Here is a 27,334-nt window from a genome sequence, read left to right on the forward strand (position 1 = left end):
CCTGAAGGAGCGTCTCCACCCCCATCGTTCAGCCCGGACACTGAGATCCAGCGCCGAGGGCCTTCTGGCGGTTCCGTCATTGCGAGAAGTGAGGCTACAGGGAACCAGACAGAGGGCCTTCTCGGTAGTGGCGCCCGCCCTGTGGAACGCCCTCCCAGCAGATGTCAAAGAGATAAATAATTACCTGACATTCAGAAGACATCTTAAGGCAGCCCTGTTCAGGGAAGTTTTTAATATGTGACGCTGTACTGTTTTTAACACTGATTGGGAGCCGCCCAGAGTGGCTGGGGAAACTCAGTCAGATGGGCGGGGTATAAATAATAAATTATTATTATTATTATTATTATTATTATTATTATTATTATTATTATCTTAATGCAGTCCCAAGTCATCGAGTCAGAGCTTCCACAGCCGCCGCATGCCATGAACCACCGTTGACAGGACTGGTAGCGACAGCAGCAGATATGTATGTTCTATGCATATGATAATTTTTTAATTTTTTAAAAAATTAAATCTTATAAATATTTTTTTGACAAAACATCCATCTTACATATAATATATAAAAACCACTTGGCAGTCTTGGCCTGAGACTTCTCTCCTCCTCAACTAACGGTTTTCCTAATTATACTCTGATATTGCATTTTGTTATTATCATTATTATTACCCTTAAATCCAAATTTTAAATACATCATTTAAACATCATGTTGGTAATAATTGATATCTCTAACCTTACAAAACTTCTTGTAGCCCTACTAACAATGTCAATTGTTTACAATTGTCTCTCAAATATAATGTAAATTTATTCCAGTCTTTCAAAAAGGTCTGGTCCTGCTGGTTCCAAATTTTCCCAGTTAGTTTCGCCAACTCGGCATCATCCATTAACTTCATCTGCCACTCTTCTTTTGCTGGGGTCTCTTCCTGTTTCCATTTTTGGGCCAATAATATCCTTGCTGCAGTTGTTGCATACAAAAACAATGTTTTATCTTGCTTATGTATTTCTCTACCTACAATACCCAATAATAAGGCTTCTGGTTTCTTTACAAATGTATATTTCAACACTTTTTAAAGTTCATTATATATCATTTCCCAGAAAGCCTTCACTTTCTTACAAACCCACCACATATGATGGAAGGTTTTTGAATTATGGTGCTGGAGGAGACTCTTGAGAGTCCCATGGACTGCAAGAAGATCAAACTTCTCCATTCTGAAGGAAATCAGCCCTGAGTGCTCATTGGAAGGACAGATCCTGAAGCTGAGGCTCCAATACTTTGGCCACCTCATGAGAAGAGAAGACTCCCTGGGAAAGACCCTGATGTTGGGAAAGATGAAGGGCACAAGAAGAAGGGGACGACAGAGGATGAGATGGTTGGACAGTGTTCTCGAAGCTACCAGCATGAGTTTGACCAAACCACGGGAGGCAGTGGAAGACAGGAGTGCCTGGCGTGCTCTGGTCCAGGGGGTCACGAAGAGTCAGGCACGACTAAACGACTAAACAACAACAACAAACCACTTTGAGATTTTTTCTTTAAAATATAAAGGAGTATATAGAGAATTGAAATTAATAATAATAGTAATAATAATAATCCTGGCAATAATTATGCTGTTGTTTCTCAAATCTTGATTCAATAGTCTAAATGTGAACTTGGGTTATTTCCTCCCAGAATACTGCTGGTTCTAAGTGCGCGGCTCCTCAAGTAACCTTCAGCCAGGTCTCATTCCACATTTTTTAAGAATGGTGCAAAATACACTTGATTTTCCATGCAAAACCTGCATAGGCAGTTAAATGTTCTGAAGAAGCAGAAGAACTGAAAAATGCCAAATTGAGGTGGGGTGGCTGCTGAGCAACAGTAATTTAGATAAGCACTAGAAAAGTTGAACTTTTGAAAAGGGGAATGATGTGCAATTAAGGCAATTGCCCCAAGTGCAAGCAACAATGGTCCTGGTCTGCATTTTGTATGCTGAAAAATTGTGTTTCTAAATTGAGAACCACATGCAGTGAAGGCATATGGGGGGAAATGATGTGCAGCCGGACCACTACCACTTAATATCAAAAAGGTCATAAGAGGGCTGGGCGATATCTGGCGATCAACACCGCAATATGTCACCAGCTAAATATCGCAATGTGTCAATATATCAACAATGTCTGAAATAAGGATGGAGCTATGGAGCTATGCATTGGCTGGCTCAGTGGTTTTCCCACACTGTGATTTTTGCATAGCAAACACACACACACATCATGATTCACAATATATTGCCAGGTCAAAAAGAATGAAACTGATATCACAATATGGACTTCAAACTGGTCAGACCATTAGGATTGGCTGGGAGAGGAAGAACAGAAAAAGGAGAGAGAGAGAGAGAGAGAGAGAGAGAGAGAGAGAGAGAGAGAGAGAGAGAGAGAGAAGTGGGTGTCAGAAAAAGAGGGGTGACAGAAAGACAGAAGGGGGAATGGTGGGCTTCTCAGACACATCCTATTGGCCATTGTCAGGAATAGATGGACCTTTGTTCTAACTCAGGGGTAGTCAACCTTTTTATACCTACCGCCCACTAAATGCATCTTTCTTGATGGTAAAATGTCCTTACCACCCACCAGTGCTCAATGGAAGGAGGAGTGAGCTTGTGCCGTAGAACCCCCTACCACCCACCTAGAAACCTGAAATGCCCACTAGTGGGTGGTAGGAACCAGGCTGACAACCCCTGCTCTAATTCAACATGGCTCTAATTTTTAGATAGTTTGGGTTGGCATAAGGAAAACAGGTGCGATCCCAGGGCAGTTAGTCATAACTGAGCCCCACTGAAATCAACAGAAAAAATTAAGTCATGATGACCAACTCAAGTACCATTGATTTCAATGGGATTGAAGGCAGGACCACTTTACCTGAATCAGGGCTATGGTGCTTTTGAAACAGGATTAATGCAGACAATTAAGCCAACTCTGCTAGTGAGTGATGTGACACAACGGGTCTCTCTTAGAAAGAAGTTACTTTTGAATAGGCCCATTTGCATGCAGTGAGCAACAATGGTGCAAAGCACTGGTTCAGATGCTGCCAAAAATCTATGTTTGTTTTTAATAAAAACGTGGTGGTCTATTTTCCTTCCAGGAAGGGAAGTAAAATGAAGTACCGTAATGCATTCAACAGAAAAGGCTGCCTATGAACACTAGATGGTGCTATAAAATTACAGATCATGACAGGTCTGAAATCTTTATCGTATGTCTGATGGGAAAGATATGCATGTTACCAATGGCTGTAACAAGGACTCACTGTATCTGAGCCAATAGTAGATGGCAAGTGGTCTAGATGGATGAAAGAGCATTTGGATGATATAAAATCTCCACTAAGTGCATAAAAGGGTGCTTTCTGAGCACACATACACACACACACTTAAATGTGCAGTAAAATAGCACCAAATATATTATTGTCACTTTTTCCTGCTAATTCTGAGCAGCTGCCCCTAAACAGGCATTTGACACCCATGTATTGACTACATGGAATTGGCAGAAATGACTGGCAGAATCCAAGACCAGGGAGAAGAGTCGGTGAAAGAAGACTGGAAGAAATTCAAAGACTACTTACAGAAACATTGTAAAATTAATGAATGTTAGAAGAATGTTGGATAGAAACTAAGCGGTTTCCAGCTGTAATGCTTTAAGAGATATGAAAAAAAGAGGTTTTACAAATGGGTAAAAGTTTAATGGTAAGGATTTGCTGAACTAACAAATCGAATTGGAATAAAAAGAAGGGAGGTATGAGGAGGTCCGAGGAAATAAGTGTATGGAAGTTATGTTATTGAAAATTAATGTGTGTTTTTAACTGTTTTTTATTTTGTATGTTTATTTTTCTTTTTTCTTGTTATATCTTAAAAACTTTTAATAAATATCTTTTACAAAAAAAAAGAAATGTAAAGAGCAGGGCCAGAAGAAAGCCAGCAACCTTAGCAAAAAAAAAAAAACCACACTATCCAAACATTGCTTGGCAGTCTCTAGGGGTGGGCTGACCAATCTGTAGAAGTCTCTCCCCCACAACCCCACCCCTCCTCAATAGAAGCCAAATGGTCCTCCATTTCACTTAAAAATTACAAAGCTCTGACTGTATACCCAGGATCTCTTAACAGTTAAGGCATAACTGATCTGTGTTAAGGGACCCTGAGAATGCGCTCTTGGCTTAAGGATAGAATAAGTGTCTTGGTATATCAAATTAAAAGTGTGTCTACCTGTCCTAGCACAGCATACAAAAAACAACCCCAGTAACCAGCAGGTGCTGTGTTTTTAAATGGAAACTGTCTATGATTTATTCCCCCCCTAACCTATTGAATTATTGCATTTCGTGGCATCTGCTCCCTGCCACAACTTTCCCCCCAGCCCTAACATCCTCACATAGCTGTGAGGAGCGAATGTGTTCACCTTACGCATCTCCTCTCCCAAGACTGATATTCTCTGTAATCAGGGGACCAGGCAGGAGAAGCTTAGTCACAACGAAGAACTTTAGAGAGGACGGTCCCTATTTAAAATTCTGAGAAAAGCAATTATTCCATTTCACCAACTGCTTCCATTTCAGAACACAAACATTGATTTTGCAAATCCCAATGAGCTCCCAACTTGTCCTGATTGACTCAGAGGAAGGCGTGAATCCCAGAGAAAACAACAAGGAACCTGCCTGTTGTTTTGTCAAGCACAGGGGTGTGGAAATTGGGACTTTTGGGAGACCATGCATTGCTTGCACTCTCTGGCACGGCTATCCAGGTGATCCGAAGCTGCAAATCAAAAGGCGTCTGACACAAAAGCCCTGTTCACCTGTCTGGAGAAGCAGCAAGAGAGCAAGGGGGCTGCTCCGGGGCACCTTCCAGTTTTCCATGTGGTTCAGGCCTGTCGCACTTGCTCACGCTCCCCACGCAATCTGGAACCCTGCACGTTTTCCTGAACGTGAAGGAAGCTGGAAGCAGCCACATGAAAACAGCCTCTTTGTAGTCATGTTGCCCCTTCTGGAGAGCAATGGCTGCATAGGACTAATGACTTTGTGGAATATCTGGCAGCAATCAAACAACATTTTTCAGCTGACAGTAGCTAACCTGCAACTTCATTCTATTTCTGAGGCCTGGTACAAATGAATATTTGTCCCTCTATTATAATTGCCAGGAACATTTCCCTGACTGTCATTTTCTACTGCCTCTTTCTCACCCCATTCTTGTCTCACAAAACTTATGTATTATACAAATGCTGATGTACGATATTTAGGAGGCAAGATGCCAATTGAGCACATACATGCAAAAATAAGTCTATTTACACAGCCTCATTCATCTGTGCCATTTATTTTGAACACAGAAGCTGGGGTCTCGCTCCCTCCCTACCCGCAAGAGAAGAATTTGTATTTTTGGTTAGATCAAGGCGTTAATTTCCCTTCTCAAGATCTTCTAAGATCCTTTGCTCCCAGCACCCTGTTGACCCAACTCTCCCTCATTAATACAAATTGCCTGGCCAAGGTCAGAGTAGTTTCCAGCAGCCAGATATATCTGCTTTGAAATACTTTTGTGGGCCTTTCGAACCAATATTTAAACTTCCCCGGTGATAGCTGGAGGTCATGTTTTTTTAAACACTTAGATTCTTGCTATCCAGAGCATATGTTCTCTTATGTTAGCTTGTTATCTTTTAATTGGTTTCTATTCTAAATTTAATGCCAACTGTTCCTGCTGGCGGCAATAGCTGCGACTGAAGCTAGGATGGTGCCGTGTCAACGTTAGTGTTGCATGTGCAAAGTGAGTATTGCCATTCCCATTTGCCACTCTGCTTCTGGACTGCTTGTTGGGCCACTCAGATCACCCTTTTTTGGAGCTGGATGATTCTCATCTCTTAGAATAAATGCTCCCAGAAATATGTAATTGCTAAACAATGGCGCAGAAGCATTTGAGATGTCCAGTTTTCAGGGAAAGTATTCCAGCACAACTAAAGGCGTGTCGGTACAAGGTTGTGGGTGTGTACCCTGATGTGTGCACTTGGTGCCAGGCTTCCATCCCATCCCCCATCCCCCCGCCATCCACCTACCGTATTTTTTGCCCTATAGGACGCACCGGCCCACAGGATGCACATAGATTTGGGGGGGGGAATAAAGGGGAAAAAATTATTCCCCCCCCCGGCGCGGGGCTGGGGAAGCTCGGGCTTTGGCAGCTTTGGCATCGCTCTGGGAGCTTGCGGGGCTGGAGGAGGGGAAAGCGGAGCTTCCCCTTCCCCCAGCCCCCAGAACGGGACCCAGAGCCATGCGGAAGCTGCGTGCAGCTTTGGCATCGCTCTGGGAGCTTGCGGGGCTGGAGGAGGGGAAAGCCCTCGGCCAGCCTTCTAGCCAAGTCGGGGGACAGCGGGAAAGGCACGCTGCGCCTCCCGCTGTCCCCCGAGTTTGCGGGGCTGGCGACGGGGAGGAGCAGGCTTCTCCCCCCGCCAGCCTTCTAGCCAAGTCGGGGGACAGCGGGAAAGGCGCGCTGCGCCTCCCGCTGTCTCCCGAGTTTGCGGGGCTGGCGACGGGGCTCTCCTGAAGCCTGGAGAGCAAGAGGGGTCGGTGTGCACCAACCCCTCTCACTCTCCAGGCTTCAGCGAAAGCCTGCATTCGCCCCATAGGACGCACACACATTTCCCCTTCATTTTTGGAGGGGAAAAAGTGCGTCCTATAGGGCGAAAAATACGGTATCTATGCAGATTAGACCTGACCCTAGCAATTCAAGAAGCAAAACTGATATGGAGTTCTTGTATTTCACAGTGTACAGTTTTGAACTTAGTGTAATCCATGGGATAAGATATTCAAACATGGACCAGGGAGCCCTGGGTTCAAATCCTCACACATACATGGAGCTCAAAGTGGCTGAAGTAAGTCAGTCTACTTCATAGGGCTGCTGTGAAGATAACAGCGACATGATCTCAGATATGCTGCTTTGAGCTTGTGGGTGGGGGGAGGAGAGGAGGGACCCTAGAATTGTTGAGTTGGGAGGGATCCTGAGGATCAGTCAGTCTAACCTCTTGCACTGCAGGAATCTCAACGCATGATCCAATCTGAAACCATACGAATGCTAAAAATAAAATACTGAACCTGAAAGGCACGATGCCCCTTAAAGTCAAGATCCATGTAAGATCCATGGCCATTAACAAACTGTTAATTCAACAGCTTCCATTTAACAATCTCTGAACTTGTTTTAAGAACGTTGCTACTCACAATGAAAGGGTTATGTTGTGTACGTCACCCTCCATTAGTGGAGGAAAGAGCACAATTCCTTCCTTCGGGAGGAAGGGAAGACTAAAAACCTACCAACCTACAAATATCTGCACCCTCTGGACTCTCCTGCTTGCATAGCTGTCTGTTGGACAGCTCCTCAATTTAAATGCAAGAAACAAGGAGAGAAATGTCTTTGCACCGTAACACCAGTCATGGGGGCGGGGAGAGGGCAGGGCTAAGTAGGCCTGTGAGATCAAGAGGCGGAGCTTAGTACCTTTTCCAGCCAACACCTCCTCTGTTATCCATACATAGCTTTAGTCAGGCAACATGACTGATCTACTGGCAAGTTTCGTTTTCTTTATGGCTTTGAAAAGAGAGATTGGCAGATACTTTCCACTTCATAGAGAGCAAAAGGCATTGATGTCGTGGAGCTAGAGCCATGTGAAGGTGCACACAGCAGGAAGCCCCTTCCTCTGTAGGGAAGGAACAGCCATTGTATTAAGATGAAAGGTTAAGCTCTGCTTGTCAGTTCTGAGATGCCAACATCCTTCAACAGGGAAGGGGGACATTTGGATTTCATCTGGGTCATATCCAGATGCATTGCAGTGTTTGCCAACTTGCACAGCTGCAGGAGGCTGCAGGGAATGTTTGAGAGCTTTAATGTACTGGTTCAGACCACGGATGCTGCAGGTCCGGGCAGCACCTTGCCCTGGTTCCTGTGCCAAGACCTCCCCCCACAACAGGCCAGATTTTGCTGCCAGAAGCCATGGGACAACTGTGCTGCTTCTCACCGGCTAACTTCAGAATCTGCACTTTTCCACTGTTCTTGCTAACATTCTGCTGAAACATTGCCTACAAACAGCGGCCGTGGATTATCCTATTCTTCCCTTGCATTTGAGCATTATTTTGAACTACCCCCACAGGGCATTCATGTGCACAATGTAGGAATTAGGGATATGCAAAGAGAGTTAAATGAATCCCACATCAAAAACCCAAGCAAGGCTGCTTCAGTCACATTTGGGGCTTGTACAAGCCAAAGCTGGAGCGCTCTCTGAAAATCAATGCTTTGAGATGCTTTAGAGATTCAGGTGTTGTTTTTAAAGCAGCAAAATATGAAACATTTCTCCCCAAGTTCTCCAAACGAGGTAACCTCCATGGTAGAGGGAAATCTGCTCTGCAACTGACAAGTCTAGGTTCTAATCAGAAGGAATGATTTCACTAAGGCTCTTCAATCCCAGTGTTTTGGGGGAAGGAATATTGAATTAATGTATTATCATACCCATGTCTGTTCTGTGTTTGTGGCTACCTCTGCTGATGGTGTTTGCTTGGGAAAATGCTGAGCTCCCAGAAGTCTTCTGGGACTTCTGTGCCACGTGCCCACACAAACTACTTTCGTCCAATCGACTTTGCACTTAGGTTTTGTGGCTTTTGGTGCCAACTGAACAGAACGCTGTAATCGAAGTGTTTCCCGTGCCCTTCACTGAGCTGGAAAGTGGAGGGTGGGGTGGAGGGGTAGAGAAACCAGAAATAGGGATACAGTGTAGTAAAGATCTATGGAGAAGGAAGAAGTTGGGGGGGGGAGCAGAAGACTTCTGGGAGCTCAGCCAGACTATTCACAGCAAGAAGCAGGGCTGGTCTGGAGAACAGGATGGCCCCTCCACCCTGGATGAGGTGGTTAGAAGACTGGACCATGCCTGTCTTCCAGGAACCACTGGGGAACTAGGGGAGGGGGGGTAGAGCCCTTTGCATCACTGTAGAAGCTTTTAATGGGAGAAACAGCTCTCTGCTTCTCAAACATGGGTGGGTGGGTCAGGTGTTTCGTGGCCAAACAGCTGTGGAAAAGGCAGGAAGTCATTATAGGAAGAAGGTGTAACTGCTCCTGGCACTGTTGTACCGGTAAAGTCCAGTTCCTGAGAGCCAAAGAGTTGGCCACTTCTAGTCCAAGGCATGCCTGGAGTAAAACACAGATCCACTTTCCTGCTTGCTGCTGAACCACTCTGGCTGAAGCCTTGTACCCGTACAGCTGTGCTGCACAAAGACCAGGCGACCACACAGGCATGGAAATTCTATTATCAGCTGATAGGCACGCCCTAGGTCTGGAAAGAAAAGAAGAACAAAGCAGCAAGTTGTCCCCCTTCACTAACTCTGGGGTCCTGGCAACTTAAGGCCAGGTTTTCTACCAGCATGCTGCAACATGCAGCTCTAAACACATGGCCAACACTAGGAGGCAGCAAGGAACCCACAAGGTTCTAAATAGTACCAATGGTTTCAGTTCACCCAGTAAATCTTTAATCCCACCTCAGAGAGAAAAATTTTGCACAACTGAGTCTTATTATAAGGACTGGGAGATAAAGGTTTGTGCCTGAGCTGAAAAGACCATTTCCTCCCCAATTTTTACTGCCCATGTCTAAATGTTTTGCAAGGAATAGTCTGCTGCCAGTCCCTTATTGAAGAAACCCCCACAAAGAAAACAAGGCTGCTAAACTTGGGGAGGGGGGGAAGGAGCCAAGAAGATGCAGGGCATTTCTTAGCCACCCCATCGTGCTGGAAATGGACCACTTTGGGACAGCTTTGAATTGCTGCTTAGCAGGTTCGGGGGACAAAGCAGCGGTGACAGAGAATGGTTTGTCTCTTGCAATTTTTCAATCGATATAAAGCTCTTGACGTGCACAGAGGGGGGAAAAGAGAAAGGAAGAAAAAGAAGCGGGGAACATGGCAGGTGACAGGACTGAAGAGAAGCTGAAATGAGAAACTTGGGGAGAAGAAAAAGAGAAAACGCGAAATCTAAAAAAGTAAGAGAGGTTATGAATGGTGTTGCTTGAAACATGAAAAGGATAAAAACTCTGTGGTTTTTTAAAGTGCTTGATGCACACCTGTGGGGTGGGGGAGGATACAGCAAAAGGAAACAGAGAGCCTCTGAGTGAATCCAAGTATACCATCCCAGTTAATGCAAAAGAGAGAGGAAGGTCTCCTAACCAGGACTGTACACAGCAGTAAAGGCCAACCATAGCTGTATGTCGTGATAGGTCAAAAGGTCACATCCTTGCTGCAATGCTTTATCCTTTCCTTGCCAGCTGCTTTCTCCCTCCCATTTTGGACCTGTGCTTGCAAGCTGGACACTGGTCCAGGGCATTAATAAGTGGAAGGCATGTGTGTGTGTGTGTGTGGATTTTGGTTGATGTGCTTATTGGTCATAATGGTGTCGTGTTTTCCTTTGCACTTAATTCTAATGATTACACATTTTACCCAAACCACTGCAGCCTTCCTGAGGTCTGGAAAAAGAACTCTATGCCCTAATACATAAACCCAGTGAGGAAATTTTGAAGGAAATAAAGGAGGAGGATTGAAGGTTTCCTAACATTGGAGGTAACGCTGTGATGTTGGACTGGAGAGAAACTCTTGTCAATTTTTATAGATTAGCACAATTGGAGAATTTTCTTTGGACTTCTTGCATCAAAAGAAATGAATGAACTGGAGGGCCCTGGATTGAAGACTGGAAAAAATATCTAGCAGAGAGAGGAATAGCTGAATATTAGTCTAGATTGAACATTTCACTATTTTGAAGAATTATTGTAAATATAACCAGTGCTTTTTTTCTAAAGAAAAAAAATGTTGAGGGGTCCTCTCCTTTTCCTACTCATATTGAAATACTGCCCCTCAATGAGGCCAAACTTAGATTCACAAAATGTATAGGGTTATGCGTCCCCCCAGAAAAAAGCACAGCATATAACTGACAGATGGATAGTTGGAAGCCCTTTTTAAAATCTTTCTTTCTCTCTTTATTCTCTTTAATATTTTCTCTTATTGTATTTTGAAAAGCCCTAATAAAACTCTATTATTAAAAAACAACAAGAGCTCATGGGAGGAGACCCTTCCCAATGTCATCCCTTGAGCTTTAATTGAAGTGCAGGAAGACTAGTTGTCAAATGCATGACATTAATGCACTCACTTATTATGTTTTTAGAGGAAGTCCTTCATTTTACCTTTTACATACTACAATGATTTCTTTTTAACTTAAAAAAAAAGAGTTCACTTAAAGAAATAACAACGAGCAGCTGCCAGGCTCGCAGGAGGAAGCCGTCCTGCCTTCTTGCCCTTACAGAGAAGCCCAATTGAGGATGTCACGGCATTTTCAAGAAAGGCAAGGAAGGCTGCGGAGGGCAGACAATCAGAGAGATGATTTATAGAATGAAGGAACAACTCCTCGCCCACCTTGAAACTAAGGAAGATAAACACACAAAAAAGTCCTGCATCCCAACCCTTGAAAATTTCACCAAAGTTCTCTCTCCCCTATGATTTTTTTGAAATGCAATTTCTTTTCCCATTGATGGATGGGGGATACGTGAAAACATGCAAGAGGAATTTTCTGCACACACAGCACTAGTATATATGGATTCCTTCATATTTATCATTCACAAAAAGATTGTTAGGTAGGTTAGCTTGGATAAAGGGCCCCACGATCACTCGGCGAGCTTTGTGGGGGGGTATTGTTTTGCTGTTTTGTTTTACTTATTTTCATGTTTTTCTCCTGTATTTTACCACCCTGAGATCTTATAATGAAGGGCGGTATATAAATCTAATAAATAAATTAGGAAAGTCAGGATTTGGATCTGTGCGCCCCCAATGCAACACGGTAATACCATGTGATCCTTGGATGAAGTGTAATATGGAAATTTAATTCAAAAATTAAAATAAAGAAAATACACACAGCTGTCCCCACCCAAATACAATGCATTTTCAGGAAATGGTTTGTTAGGCAAGCATTCACATATTGAATTAACAATTTCCCTTGATTCCCATGGGAAATTTTCTAACCATGGAATTTTGACCCCCAAATGACCAAAAAACCCACCTCCAGATGACCAAAAAAAACCCACCTGGGAAAACCCTCTGACACATTACAAAAGCCAAACAAGGAAGGGGAAAATGCTCTCTTATTTGTCTGACCCACCCCCTTCATTCCAGCTATGGTTTCTGATGAAGCAGTTGCTGTGTGCCAACAAAACACAACAAAGTCCTGCTTCTTCAAGAGTGCTTATTTGTTTACAGTACCACGTGCAGGTTTAGTGTTTGGATATCTGAATCTGTGGCGTGTATAGCGAGGTTTGGGTACTAATTCCTTGTGTTCAGATAAGTGCAATTTTGTGTAACGTGCATTTTGGGTCGCAGGACCTGCGTGTGCCAAACTAGCTCTTGAGTAAGAGAAGCAGCTGCAAGTGACCTGCAGCCTGAGCATTGACTGGGCAGCTCAAGAGGCAAGCCATGGGGAGTTCTCTAGCCATGGGGCCCTGCCCCTCATACCTGCTGGCCTCTGTAGCTGATCTCAAATCTCTCACAGGCCCATGCAATGCTGGTGTGCTAGGTAACCTGGTTCTAAACCATTAAGACTTAATGGTTAAGGGCTTTAAAGGTCCCCATGAGCGCTCGACTAGGCCAGGAAGCAAACAGAAAGCCAGAGCAGCTGGCATAGAGCAGTAGTAAATGCTTTGAGCATTTAAGCCTCAAGACTGCATTGGTCCGAGAGTCTGCAGCCCTTGGTATTATGGTGCCCACCCTGACAATTGAACTGCGACTGTGCTGGCCCTGGAAGGGTTCCCCAATCACCCCACTTCTAATTCCACTACTGGTGCCCAGAAGTGAAGACAGTGGATCAAAGAAAACTTTAGCACTGCTAAGCCCAGTAGTTGTAGATTTCCAGAGTCTAAGCAAGAAGATCCCTCTTCTGTTAATAAATTTAGAATGGCACTTTGCCGCAGTACCGTACTGTTGAATCATGTTCAATTTGTTAGTCGCTACAGCCCTTAAATCCTTCTTGGCAAACAGCACTACCTGGTTCCCTTGCAGTCGTGTGTAATGCTTTACATTGATCTGTCCCTGTTCCAAGGTGTCCCTGTGACATCCAAAAATCACAGAAATAAGTGTCACTGGGGATAACTCATCAAATCCACCTCAGTGCAAAGCAGAATCACTCTCCTTTCCCCCCCTCTGCAGGTAAACCAGCAATCAATTGGATTTACCAAGTCTTTAGAAATCGGATTATTAAAAAGAAAAAAAGAAAGAAAAAGAAAAGTACGTAGAAGGAAAATAAGCCAAAGTATTTCCTGAGGCTTAACAAGATTTTAACCACCAGAATGGTGGAAACGGCAGAAGCTGCCACAAGAGTCATTCCTAGGGGTTTTGTGTGTGTGTTTAGGAAAAAAGGGTCCAATCTCTTGGGCCCATTCTCCTCTGCAAGGCCCAACGGTGTAGCTAGCCAGCTTGGACGCCTGGGGTGGCACATGTCTCGATGGCCCTTGTGGTCTCTTCCAACTCTATGATTCTATGATTCTATGTGCTGCACAAGGGGGCGAGGCACCCATTGGGCGGGACAGGGCAGGGTGCGCCAGAATGCCAGTGCACAAGCTATGTTCCACTCCGGCGCCCTGCAGGCCTGTGTTGCTTTTTCAAGCAGTGCAGAGCCTGTAGGGAGTCCCCCAAGCTGTAGAGCAGCTTGGGGGAGGCGGGGGGCAGATGCAAGCCCCACACTGCCGTTTTGGGCAGCGCGAAACCTGCAGGCACCCGAGCCACCACGTCATTCCCAGGAGAGATGCGTGGCTCGGGCAGACTGCAGGCCCCACAGTAAGCGCCACCCTCGCAGTGTGTCACCCAGTGCGCCTCCCCAAGCTATGCCTCTGGCAAGGCCCATTGAAATGAATAAGTGCTGCACAAGAGCACTTTGGCACCCTTTTATGGGGCTTGTCTGTTAGAAAACACCCTGGGGTGCCCTGCAGCCCCTGAACTCCGAGCATCCTCTGGTATGCGCTGGAAAAGGCATTTCCCTTCTTCTCCAGTGCGCTTCAGCGACATATATCAAATGATATATGCACACTAATCTTCTAGCATAACACAGCCAGAAGCGTGAGACATCGTAGAGCTAATCTACGTATTTATTTACACACTATGTACAGACAAAGGAATCATAGAGTCTCCTCTCTCCAGCTCCAAGAGAAGAACAGGGACAAGTAAAAGCAAAAGTACAGTACAATAGCTAATACAGCAGAAGAGATAAGACTGTCTTCAGTTCCTTCACTCTTCCCAGACAGGCATGTGATTTATCTGCAGCATCAGAGGCGTGAAATACTAACATTGTCAACCTGGGAAGGTAGCCTACCAGGAGAAGGAAACCTCTTATCCTAAACCTCTTCTGCCTTGCGGGATACATTTGGGAGGAGGAAGGGCTGGGAAGTATACCCTAAATCCAGAGTGGAGTCCCCAAGTTGGTTGGATGGCATCTTGTACTCAAGTTCTGCTGGATCTCTCAGCGGCCTTTGATACCATCGACCATAACATCCTTCTGGACCATCTAGAGAGGCTGGGAGCTGGGGGCACTGTCATATAGTGGTTCCGCTCCTTCCTCCTGGGCCGTGTTCAGAAAGTGTTGGTGGGGGATGAGTGTTCAGACCCCTGGGCTCTCACTTGTGGGGTGCCTCAGGGTTCTGTCCTCTCCCCCATGCTTTTCAACATTTACATGCAGCCACTGGGAGAGATCATCAGGAGGTTTGGGCTGGGTGTTCATCAGTATGCCGATGATACCCAGCTCTACCTCTCTTTTAAATCAGAACCAGTGAAGGCGGTGAAGGTCCTGTGTGAGTGTCTGGAGGCGGTTGGAGGATGGATGGTGGCTAACAGATTGAGGTTGAATCCTGACAAGACAGAAGTACTGTTTTTGGGGGGCAGGAGGCGGGCAGGTGTGGAGGATTCCCTGGTCCTGAATGGGGTAACTGTGCCCCTGAAGGACCAGGTGCACAGCCTGGGAGTTATTTTGGACTCACAGCTGTCCATGGAGGCACAGGTCAAATCTGTATCGAGGGCAACTGTTTACCAGCTCCATCTGGTATGTAGGCTGAGACCCTATCTGCCTGCAGACTGTCTTGCCAGAGTGGTGCATGCTCTGGTTATCTCCCGCTTGGACTACAGCAATGCGCTCTACGTGGGGCTACCTTTGAAGGTGACCTGGAAACTACAACTAATCCAGAATGCGGCAGCTAGACTGGTGACTGGGAGCGGCCACCAAGACCATATAACACCGGTCTTGAAAGACCTACATTGTCTCCCAGTACGTTTCCGAGCACGATTCAAAGTGTTGGTGCTGACCTTTAAAGCCCTAAACGGCCTCGGTCCAGAATATCTGAAGGAGCGTCTCCACCCCCATCGTTCTGCCCGGACACTGAGGTCCAGCTCCGAGGGCCTTCTGGCGGTTCCCTCACTGCGAGAGGCCAAGTTACAGGGAACCAGGCAGAGGGCCTTCTCAGTAGTGGCGCCCGCCCTGTGGAACGCCCTCCCATCAGATGTCAAAGCGATAAACAACTACCTGACATTCAGAAGACATCTGAAGGCAGCCCTGTTCAGGGAAGTTTTTAATATGTGACATTTTAGTGTATTTTTCATCTTTGTTGGAAGCCTCCCAGAGTGGCTGGGGAAGCCCAGCCAGATGGGCGGGATACAAATAATAAATTATTATTATTATTATTATCCTTCTGACAACTCCTGCAACCAAGCTCATGCCAAACGTCTTGCTCTGCTTTCCTTTGCACGACATCAGCAAGGCCGAGAGGGTGCTCTTGTTGTCTGGGCAGCTCAGGTAATCTTTGGTGCTGCTTACACAGTAGTTTGACTTCACCGCTAGAGGCGTACTCCATGGTCTCTTGAGACAGATGGATGCCAACAACCTCCCGCAACTTCCTTAGGAGGAACGCCCAGCAGTATGAATGTCGTAGTGCCATGCTACTCAGTCATGACATAGCTCAGTGGTGGGAGAGGCCAACCAAGTCTCAGGGGAGCACTTGCCTGGAGGCAGAGCCTGTATGCAAGGTTCAGTCCAGTCTTAAGGTCAGGAGTATCTCACTTCATGTAGGCAGTTAGTCTGTGGGTCAATAAAGCTGGGAGTCCAAGGTCACGAGAAGCAAGAAGCAGCAAGGTCTGGCCAGGAACGACAAATGTTGTTCCCAGCAACTGACTGCGACTGGAGAGCATGCTTAAGAAAGCTGAAGCCAGCTGGTTTACATTTGTTCAGCTATTCGTAGCTTAAATCAGGAATGGTTAGCCTGTGGCCTGCAAGCTGCATATGGGCCCCTAAGAGGTGTGTGTGTGTGTGTGTGTGTGTGTGTGTGTGTGTGTGTAGGTGATGCCCCCAAACTGTAACACATAACTGATGACTCAGCAGTTGCCAAATATTCAGCAGCTGCCTACCCTAGAAGTAGGGTGCTCATGGACCACCCCTTCTAGCCCAGGTCATCAGACATCCCTAAGATTCCAAGGTAGCCTTTCTCAATTTTGAGTCCGCAGGTGTTGTTGGACTACAACTCCCATCATCCTTGACCACTGGTCCCGCTGGCTAGGGGTGATGGGAGTTGTAGTCCAACATTTATCTGGGGACCTGAGCTTGATAAAGGCTGTTCCAAGTTGTTATGTGAGCCTTGGGCTAAAAATTCAACAGCTCAGTAGCAGGGGACTAAGCAGCCAAGTACTGAATTTAGTACCTAGGCATTTACCTGAACAAAAGAAACACACACAATTCCAAAAGGAGGCAAAATCAGTTAGCAAAAAAGAAACCACTTTATAATTGCCCAAATGTACTTTTGTTAGTGCCAGATCACAACAACCACAACTACACTCGCTAAGCCTGTCTCTATACATACCCACAATGCCATTGGCTCCACAGGGAGGAAACATACAGTACAGAACAAGAACTTGCTTTATAGTAAATGGCATAGTGAGCTTATTAACCCATCAAATGGCTGCAAGACTCAAACTTTCTAGCAGAGGCAACTATTCCAATCAACAGCCTCCTGGCTGGCCTTGGGGGAGTGGGGGGGGGGAATCAAAACAAGGTAACACAGATGCCTCCATCTCCCTGTAAGCTTAACTAGGAAACAAAAAATACCTTCTACCCCAAAGCACAAAAAAGGAAAACACTTTTTTTGCAGTGCCCCCCTCCAGATACCCAATTTACATACCCCCTGAGCACTGCAATCCTATGTGTTGCACCAAAGTGAGTGAGTGCAGGATTTCAGCCAAACTGTCATTTGGCATTATGCAAAATTAGCTAAAGGTAAAGGTACCCCTGCCCGTACGGGCCAGTCGTGTCCAACTCTAGGGTTGCATGCTCATTTCACTCTAGAGGCTGGGAGCCGGCGCCGTCCGAAGACACTTCCGGGTCGCGTGGCTTCTGGCGAGCCAGCGCAGCACACGGAAACGCCGTTCACCTTCCCGCTATAAAGCGGTCCCTATTTATCTACTTGCACTTAAGAGTGCTTTCGAACTGCTAGGTGGGCAGGAGCTGGGACCTAACGACAGGAGCTCACCCCGCCGCGGGGATTCGAACCGCCGACCATACGATCGGCAAGTCCTAGGCACTGAGGTTTTACCCACAGCACCACCCGCATCCTTTGCAAAATTAGCTACACAGCACTAAAAACGTCCCAAAGAGCTCTGGCTACAAAATCCACAAAACAGCACACTCACAACTTATGCACATTTAACTTGAGTGTGTTCAGCTTCACGTGCTTGGCAATTGAAAAATAAATAAATAAAAGGAGTGGTAAGGGCGCAGGCACCCAGGAAGAAAAAAAGCTTTGGCAATCCCTCCCTCCATTGCACCCAATGTGTTTTGACTATATGCAATTTTGGCTTTGGGTGCTATCCTCAAAATTTAGCCTCTAAGCAGGTTGTGGGCTTACTGTTTCTTTTCGCTTTGTTTATAGAAAAACAGCCTCACCACCTGTCTGAAAGTATTTGGCTGCTCACTTACAACAAAGCACCTAAATCTTTTAATGCATAAGCTCTGTGAAAGACAGCCCAGTGACATGGCCGCCATTTTACCGCTGAAACATTGAGACACAAAGCTTTTAACACAAGGTCACGAAGGCACCCTTTGTGGACGGCACCATCCCATTCATCACTGAGCCATTCTTCTTTCAGAAGGAAGTAGCATCAACATCACTGCTCCCTGACAGTCCTACTGCTCTCTAATTCCCTGTCTGCCATGGCGTGCCTGACCATATTCTGCAAATCAATCTGCAGTCTGGAATGTGGTCTCTTATAGCATCATTGGGAATTTCTACTTTTTTAAAAAACAAACAAACCCTAATTTTCTAGAACACAAAATGGTAAGGGAAATATATGAAAGGAAAGTAGTCCATTTGCAGGACAGGGCCTATTGAAATGTTCAGATATTGTTCATTCCCTCGCCTTTTCCTCCACCCTGCACAGCACCACAGCCCAATTACTTTCTGCCCTTCAACTGTTTCCCTTCCTCTCATATTCTTTACAACCCCTGAGAGCCACTAAAACACAAACACTGCAATCAAAATTTATTGTGCAGATTAAGCAACCTTTTGCAAATGATGCAATAGGCATAAATTATTCCAAGTGCAGAATTTTTCTGACAATGGAATAGTGTCAACCCACTTCTATCACATTAGCAGACCACTGATTATCTCCGCAGTTACGTGGTGTATGTTTTTAAAAAGATAATGACCATCACGGCCCCTACCTTTGCTGATATCTTCATATTCCAGCCAGAGCTGTTTTTGGACTTGCTTGTTGGGATACCAGATAGAGCAGGACTCTTCAAAGCCATAGACAGCTTCTTGTATAAAGTGGTTGCCAAACTGGTCCAGCAGGGCCACAAAATCTCCTCGGGATGTGGCTCCATCTAGAGAATGGAGGGCATTGCCAAAAGCTGCAAAGTACAACAAGCTGCAATTCAGGGGCAGGTTGAAGGTGGAGGGAGAGAAATACAAAGCATACAGGAGAAACCTCTCCTTGAAAACCAAGGGACTCTCTGCTCCAAAATGGACGAGATACTTTGGAAGCTCACAAGCAAGGTGTGAAAACTGTTTGGTAAGAAACCTTACGTCAAGCACATGAGAATCTTTGGTTCTGACATGTGGGTCCACACCCCACAGAGCAGCAAGCTTGGGAAGCGTGGGGCACATGGTTTGTTCATGGGGTACGAAAAAGGTGCATACAGGGTATTCATGACTGACTCTAAGTCCATTAGGTTCACAAAGAGTGTTGAGTACAATCCTAAGTGGGGGGGGGGGAATGTGGGAATTTTCCAGAGTCACTCAGAGGAGGATGAAGATGATGTGAAAAAAGCAGATGATGAAGAGGTAGAAGAGGAAGCTGAGGATGATGATCAGAGTTCGGATTCCAGCTCAGTGGGCAGCGCTGCTGCTGCTGTTGTCAGTGACAGTGATGACACAGCAGACTACAAGAGCGCAAAGGCCTCAGTCAGACCATCTGATGCGTCTGACACTGAACTGGAAGAACCACTGTTCACCATTGGCCATTTTTCTCCTAAGAAGGAGGAGATGAGTGCAGAAGACTTGCGTCTAGTACACAGATCTGAAAGGGCCACAAAAGGCAAACCTCCAAAGAGATTTGCTGATGAGTTTGCTAAGACAGCAACTGCTGTTCTTAGTAGCTCAGAGAAGGTATGGGAACCTTCAACAGCCCCTTTCCATCGTCTCTCTCTGGTGCCCGACCCTCAGAGGTGCCCCACTTCTGTACATGGAGGGGTACACAGCACCAATATTGAATAGTTCCTTTAGCTTGCTACTTTATTAAATTTATTCATCTCTTCCCACACCAAAAGGAGCCCTGAAGCGACTTAAAGAACCTTTCCTCCATGAGTGCATCCATTTTTCAAAAGTGATCCAAACTTCTTGCTCCCGTCGCATATTCTGGTAGTCAATTCCATAATTTAATTAACTGTTGTGACAAGAAACTCCCAAGTTCCACCTCCTGGGTCTCAGGCAGTGTGGCAGACCACAATCCGCCCCACTCACTGGGCTAAGCAGCACTTACCTTGGGAGATGGTCAGCTGGTTGAGCTGGGCGTGGTACATGACGGAGCGCACTTTCCAGTGTTGCAGCAGAGGGTATCCAGACACCTCACTGAAGTTCACCATCCCTGTGATCAAAACAACAGGTAAGCTTGGCTTTGTCACTGGGGGAGGCACAGAAAATCAGCAGACACCCACCCAACTCTCCTGAATTTCAGATTTGGCCCCATTATGTGATTTGCTTTGCACATTCAGCAGAAACAAGAAGTAAAGTTTCCCCCCTAGACTGTCCCAGGTGGAGGTTTGCAAGTTTAAATTGCCCCACACCACTTCCATTAGGAAATAAGCATGCCAAGAAGACTTGATTCTAGCTTGCTGAGAAGGCAGCTGCTTTTTGATGGACAGGGATGACGCCCTCCTTGCTGCCCCTCAATGATGAAGTATTTAGAACGCATCAATATCACCCTGTTGTTGTTTAGTCGTTTAGTCGTGCTCGACTCTTCGTGACCCCAAGGACCAGAGCACGCCAGGCACCTCTGTCCTCCACTGCCTCCCGCAGTTTGGTCAAACTCATGCTGGTAGCTTCGAGAACACTGTCCAACCATCTTGTCCTCTGTCGTCCCCTTCTCCTTGTGCCCTCCATCTTTCCCAGCATCAGGGTCTTTTCCAGGGAGTCTTCTCTTCTCATGAGGTGGCCAAAGTATTGGAGCCTCAGCTTCAGGATCTGTCCTTCCAGTGAGCACTCAGGGCTGATTTCCTTCAGAATGGAGAGGTTTGATCTTCTTGCAGTCCATGGGACTCTCAAGAGTCTCCTCCAGCACCATAATTCAAAAGCATCAATTCTTTGGCGATCAGCCTTCTTTATGGTCCAGCTCTCACTTCCATACATCACTACTGGGAAAACCATAGCTTTAACTATACAGACCTTTGTTGGCAAGGTGATGTCTCTGTTTTGTTTTTTGCCTTTTTTGTTTTGTTTATTTATACCCAGCCTTCTTCCCTGACAAGGACTTAATGCGGCTTACATACATAATATGAACAGCTAAAAACATAAGGGGGGAAGCATTAAGCAACTATTAAACATTGATAGAACTTAAACCACAGACATGCATAAAATCTATTAAAACCATACCAATAACAGCAACAAAAGCATCACGGCACCAGCCCTTTCATTAAAAGCAATCAGCTCCCAAAAGCCCATTGGAACAAGCAGGTCTTCACCTGCCTGAGGAAGGACAACAAGGAGGGAGCCAGTCTGGCTTCTCCAGGGAGCGAGTTCCAGAGTCTGGGAGCAGCCACGAAAAGGCCCTCTTCCCAGGCAGGTTCATATATGGGAGCAGGGCGTTTCAGATATAAGCTTGGACATAAGCACATCACCTCTGCTCAGAAACCCCCCCCTCCCCCACACACACACTGTGATTGTGCTAAATGTATAAATTGGTCTTCAGTCAAAAGGCACTCTTGGGGCCCACCTAATTCATATTCAACTGTATCCAGCAACTATATGAAGTCCAAGCTTGCTGACATCTCTGTGGCAGGCCAGATTGCGCTCCTGGCAAGGCAAGGCAGCAGAGCATTGCTTGATTTCCAGGTTGGCGGCATCACTGCAGAGCAGGAGCTAGGCCAGCTCTGAGAGCCAGTCAGCAGCCTAGGCTGGCCCCCAGGGTGGACTTCCAGACCAGAGTGAAGACTTACTCTCCTTTGATCTGTGGACGAGCTATAGACAGGAGCCCAGTCTGCTGCTTCACTGGTGCTCCTGCCCCCGTGACTTGTCCACCCACCAGCTCCCCTTGGATGCTGGTTTCTTGTTAATGAGGCTGAGGAGGAATTTTACACAGGGCTCAAATTGGCCTGGGATTGTGTGGTTTTTGCCTTCCTCATAGCAGAGCTGGGTTTAAACCAATGATTATATATAAATTTATTGTTCTATCCAATGGCTACAACATTCAGCAAGAGTATTAATAAAATAATAAAGAGCATACATCCGTAATATAAAAATCTGCAAAAACTTTGCCAGGTTCCTGAGCATTAAAACACAGTTTCCCTTGTGCATTTTTGACAGCTCGAATTCTAATATTATTTTGCCTTTTTAAAATCCAATTTGCCAACATCCATGATGGAAGAGAGAGAAGTTACCAGAGACACCAACAAATTCAAACCCAGCTCGATTTCAGATTAAACGTCTGAAAAACCGCAACAATTTATAGTGATTTTATCTAACTCTTTTTTCCCTCTCCCCCCCCCTCCAGAACCAGCACTTATAGGGCCACTCTGTGCACTATTGTGACTCAAAAGAAACCAAACCATTTCTGCCAGGGTGTGTCTGCTTGCTTATGTGAACAAAGGCTTCAGAAAGCGATCTCTTAGGGACAGGCTAAAAAGGGATGTGGGTGGCACTGTGGGTTAAACCACAGAGCCTAGGACTTGCTGATCAGAAGGTTGGCGGTTTGAATCCCTGCGACGGAGTGAGCTCCCATCGCTCGGTCCCTGCTCCTGCCAACCTAGCAGTTCAAAAGCACATCAAAGTGCAAGTAGATAAATAGGTACCGCTCTGGCAGGAAGGTAAACGGCGTTTCCGTGCACTGCTCTGGTTCGCCAGAAGCGGCTTAGACATGCTGGCCACATGACCTGGAAGCTGTACGCCAGCTCCCTCGGCCAATAAAGCGAGATGAGTGCTGCAACCCCAGAGTCGGCCACGACTGGACCTAATGGTCAGGGGTCCCTTTACCTTTACCTAACATCATGAGTGATGTCTTCCATCAGTGGGCGGATTCTTGCCCCATGCTGTGCCAGCTCCCCATGACTATTACCAATTAAAAATTGTGGCCATTTTTAACCCATTCCCTGCCTCTTCTCTGCTCCTTGTGCCTGCCTCCCTGCATAAATTCTCCCTAAAGCTGCTGGATCTGGAGGCATGCACAGACATTTTCCATTTGAATGGGTCTTGTGCACATAGAACCTGCAGTGCCCTAGAACCTGACTTGCAGTTCTTGGGTTTCTCAGAGTGAGGCTCACTGCCTTTTTTTCTAGAAAAAAAAGGTGCCAGTACTCACTGACGGCTCCCGCCCCGTCCATCACACGCTAGGCAACCAGGGCGCACACAGCCAGCAGCAGGGCACAGGGCACAGTGGGGGAAGTAGGACACACGTCATGTGCCACTCACTCTCACGCTCTTCTGGGAGTGGGACTCGTGCACCCCAGCCAGCCCTGGGGGTGTGACGACAGCAGTCAGGCTCCACTGGGGCTTTGCTCATGCCTTTGCAGCTCCCCATGTGGCTGAGCATCTCTGTGGTGGTGGGGAGGTGCTGGTAATGTGAACCGGTGAGTACCATCAGAAAAAAGCACATGTGAGGCCCCCACGGTTCATTAAAAACGGCAACATTCTCAAATCTGATTTCTGTATCTCACTGCGAGTCCTCTTTAGTTGGCTGTTATGCTTTCCCCTCTGCTGCTCCCCTGGGAGAACGCTTACCTTTTGGACTTAACAAACCTCCTTTCCTGGGCAAGCAAAGCAATTAATGTGCTAGATAACGGCCGTTCACCTTCGCCCAATTTCCTGGGCAACGGCCGCCCAGTTGCTTTCAAGCAGCCAAACTGGTTAAAGCACTTAATTCAAGAATATGCCTAATTAAATGTTGCTTCAGACTGCAAGAAATACAGAGGCAGGTGTGGGGCAGGAGCGGGAACAGGGGTGAGCGGGAGGCAGCGCGAGAGGCTGGAAGGTGTGGAGGTGGAAGAGAAGCACTAATTATACTAAAGGAAGGTCTGTGGGTCAGCAACTCTACGGTAATTAAAAATACAACTTGAAAGGAGCTTGCTTGTGCTTGTTTCTTTTCTGCAGCCCAGTCTCTACTTCTGAAGATAACAAGCCTCCCCCCTACTCTCTGCCCCCCCCCCCACTTTTCCTGAGAGGCCTGTCCCAAAGGCATGGCCCCACCACATTAATTTCTCCACTAATTGCGTTTTTAATGAGCTGTCTTCCACACACAGCAGGCTGGGCATTTCCCATGGGCTCCCAAGGGGCAGGCACAGCCTCAACCCATGCCAAGGGGTGTGGGCATAGGCACTCAGGAGCTTCTGAATGCCAGCTGCAAGGGAGGAGAAAGGGGCTGGATGGTGAGTGGCAATGCTCTGTCCCTCGAGCCAGTGTTGAATGGGGAGCCGCCACATTCATTCCACAGAGCCCCCTCTGGCCCTCACCCATAAAACAGCTCAGCCTCTCCTCCAAAGCAGCCCCTTGCGGCAGGGTTGTATGGCAAGTTGCCGAATGCCACACCTTCTGGAGCTATCCCCTTACGTTCTCCAGAAGCACTGACTCCTTCAGTACCTGGTCTACTATGTATGCACACCCACCAGGAGGATAGGGAAGGTAAAGCTCCGAAATCATGCACAGAAACAAAGCCTTCATTACAGTACATCCTGCGGGATTTCAAGTGCTGCCTTCCTCAGGAGCAAGATCTTATTGCACTGTTCTTGCTCCAGTTCATTTCATTATCTCATGCCTACTAATTTGTAGCGGCAGTTGTTTGTGCTCTGTTTGTGCTCTGACTGATAGGAGGAACACAATAGGAGATAAGGTATTATTGCACTTGAAAAAGACGATATATGAAAACATTATTATTATTATTATTATTATTATTATTATTATTATTATTATTATTATTATTATTATCATATGCCACCTTTCATCCAAAGATCACAGGGCAGTTCACAACATAAAAATGAGAGCACAAAATACATAATGCTTCTTGAGGAGTGGTTTTACCACTGCCTCCTTCAAGCAGGCAGGGTCTACCCCCACTTGGTAAAGGCAAAGGGACCCCTGACCATTAGGTCCAGTCACGGACAACTCTGGGATTGCACGCTCATCTCACTCTGTAGGCCAAAGGAGCTGGCGTTTGTCCGCAGACAGCTTCCAGGTCATGTGGCCAGCATGACTAAGCCGCTTCTGGTGAACCAGAGCAGCGCACGGAAACGCCGTTTACCTTCTCACCAGAGCGGTACCTATTTATCTACTTGCACTTCGTGCTTTTGAACTGCTAGGTTGGCAGGAGCAGGGACCGAGCAACGGGAGCTCACCCCATCGTGGGGATTCGAACTGCCGACCTTCTGATCAGCAAGCCCTAGGCTCTGTGGTTTAGACCACAGCGCCACCCGCGTCCCCCACTTGGTAGGAGGCTTTAATCACCTCCCTGGCCTACCCAGCTGTTGGTTCCTTGGTAGTTTCTATCAGCCAAGAGGTGCAAGGGTTCAGAGAACAAGTGGTTGCCTTGACTGACCCAAGCTCCTTGTCTACATCTCAAGCCTTACAAACTGAAACTCAGCTGAGATTGGACTAGCTAACCCTTAGGAACCTTTCCAACATTACAGTTCTACGATTCTCTGATTCATCCAACACAACAAGACTAGAAAGTGCTCTGGACACCCCTTGAGATTCAACTGTTGTAACAATGAGCTTGTGATCCCAGTGGATGTGAGCGATTTTATCCTCAAAATGCTTTGCAAGCAAGTCACAGCAAGCTACTTTCAGTTCTGCAACCTCCTTTGGGCCAGACTGTAACAGGCCCTGCACTACCTTGAAAAACTCTGCCAGAAGGCACGATGAGAATGCAATGGAGGCAGCAAAGTATGCCTTCTTTGCTGCCTTCACTGTCACTAGATAACCTCGATTATTACACCTCACCAGTGTTTGATTGCATTCAACTGAAGTTCCCACCACTCGTGTTTGAGCAGTCTTCAAGCTTGTTTCCTTGCCCTAAGCCCTGGAGTATAACAGGGAGCCTAGCAGGCTCCACCAAGTGGGAGAGGAGCTCAGCGGCGATCCTGTCAATGGCACGAACCATTTGGATGTTCCAGAGGTTGGCCAGGGCTTCAATAGGAGCACCAGTAGTATCTGCCAGAAAATCCTCCAGAGCCATCTGGAAACCTATTGGGTCCATCAGCCTCCAAGCGCAGACAATCCTAACATGTTCCCTACCTCTGCGGAGGGAAAAGGGTGCTGAAAGCCTCAATCTCTGGACCTTGTTTTCTCAACTGAGCTTGAGGAAGGTGATTTGAAAGTGGGGGGATATTGACATCAGTCCCTTGTCATGGTCAGATCTGCTTGGATTCAATGGTAAAATGTGGTTTTCACGGGACAAGTGCTGGGACCAAAAAAACAAATCCCCCCCACTCAGATACAGTGCTTTAAACCCCCGACCAGTGCCTAAAGACGCAGCACAAATGAAAGTATGGATGAGCACTTGTCTGTAAATCTGAACACAACTCTCAGTCAGTTTATGCACTTCTCCAGATTCTGGACTGCTCTTCACATATTTTATGCATGCAAAACGTTTATTTTATGGGGGGGGGACATTGAAAAATATGCATTTCATATAAAAAGTGTGTTCAAAATGTGTAGAATTGAAATGTGCACTTTCAGTATGATATTTCAAAAAAAATATGACAAAATGGGATGGAATGGACCTGTGACTGATAGCAAAACAGGAATAGGGCAGAATTAGGCTGCCAACCCACTCAAACTTCAGGTCCAGCCTGCAAGTTACAAGGCAACCACCACATGGAACGTAGGGAGCCACCTTAGAACAAGTCAGACCACCTGCACTCCCCTGGGTCCTATGGTTCTTACAGTCTTTGTGGAAGCAACAGATTTCCATGCAGTTAACAGGTTCCCTCCCCTTAGGAGTGCTGCAACAGGTGGGGGCTCTGTTCCTGGTCCCATGCACATTGGCAGAGCATGCATAAGCCCACCCCATCCTCATTATACCCCCTTCCTGCCCTCTTCCAGGTCCAAAAGGACCCCTGTGGTGGTGGGCACACATCAATTGGACTTACACAAAATGGTCACCACCTGTACCTAGGCTTTGAGGTTGACACAGGCCCCCTCCGGAATACCTGGAAGAACGGAGAAGGCCCTGGTACCTTTGAATTGCTATTTACTTCAGCACATTCAGGTCCTGACCACATTAAAGTGCCTATCTCGTCTCTGAAGTGATTATGGAAAAAACAGAGAACCTCCTTACTCAGCACTTCTGCTCCCTCGTGCACATTCGGAGTAACGCCTGATCTGCTTGGACTGGTAAATAAAATCAAGCATTTATTTCCTTTTTAAAACAAAAAACAAAAAAACCCTTACGACCAGCCAGCAGGAATCAAACTACTTCCTTTCTCATGCACCATCTGCAGAGCAGTTTTTTTAATTATTTACATTTTATTGAAGTTTTATGCAATCAGCAAAAAGAGCATAGAATCTCTCTCCTACAGACCCACTGAACACCCACTCAAATCGTATTGCCCTTACACTTATCCATAT

General features: G+C 46.4%; 1 protein-coding gene across 3 annotated transcripts in view; it reads right to left on the minus strand.

The window, feature by feature from the left end:
* Positions 1–27,334, minus strand: part of ASTN1 (astrotactin 1) — a 211,587-nt gene that overhangs the window by 12,881 nt on the left and 171,372 nt on the right. For all 3 annotated transcript variants that reach the window (XM_083507036.1, XM_083507037.1, XM_083507035.1), the window contains 2 exons: positions 20,046–20,150; positions 18,727–18,915 (listed from right to left, as the gene is read on the minus strand). In XM_083507036.1, the coding sequence (XP_083363162.1) occupies positions 18,727–18,915; positions 20,046–20,150 (294 nt within the window). The remainder of the gene's footprint in view (positions 1–18,726; positions 18,916–20,045; positions 20,151–27,334) is intronic.

This window comes from Podarcis liolepis, assembly GCF_965112155.1.
Source record: "Podarcis liolepis genome assembly, chromosome: 6".
NCBI lineage: Eukaryota > Metazoa > Chordata > Lepidosauria > Squamata > Lacertidae > Podarcis > Podarcis liolepis.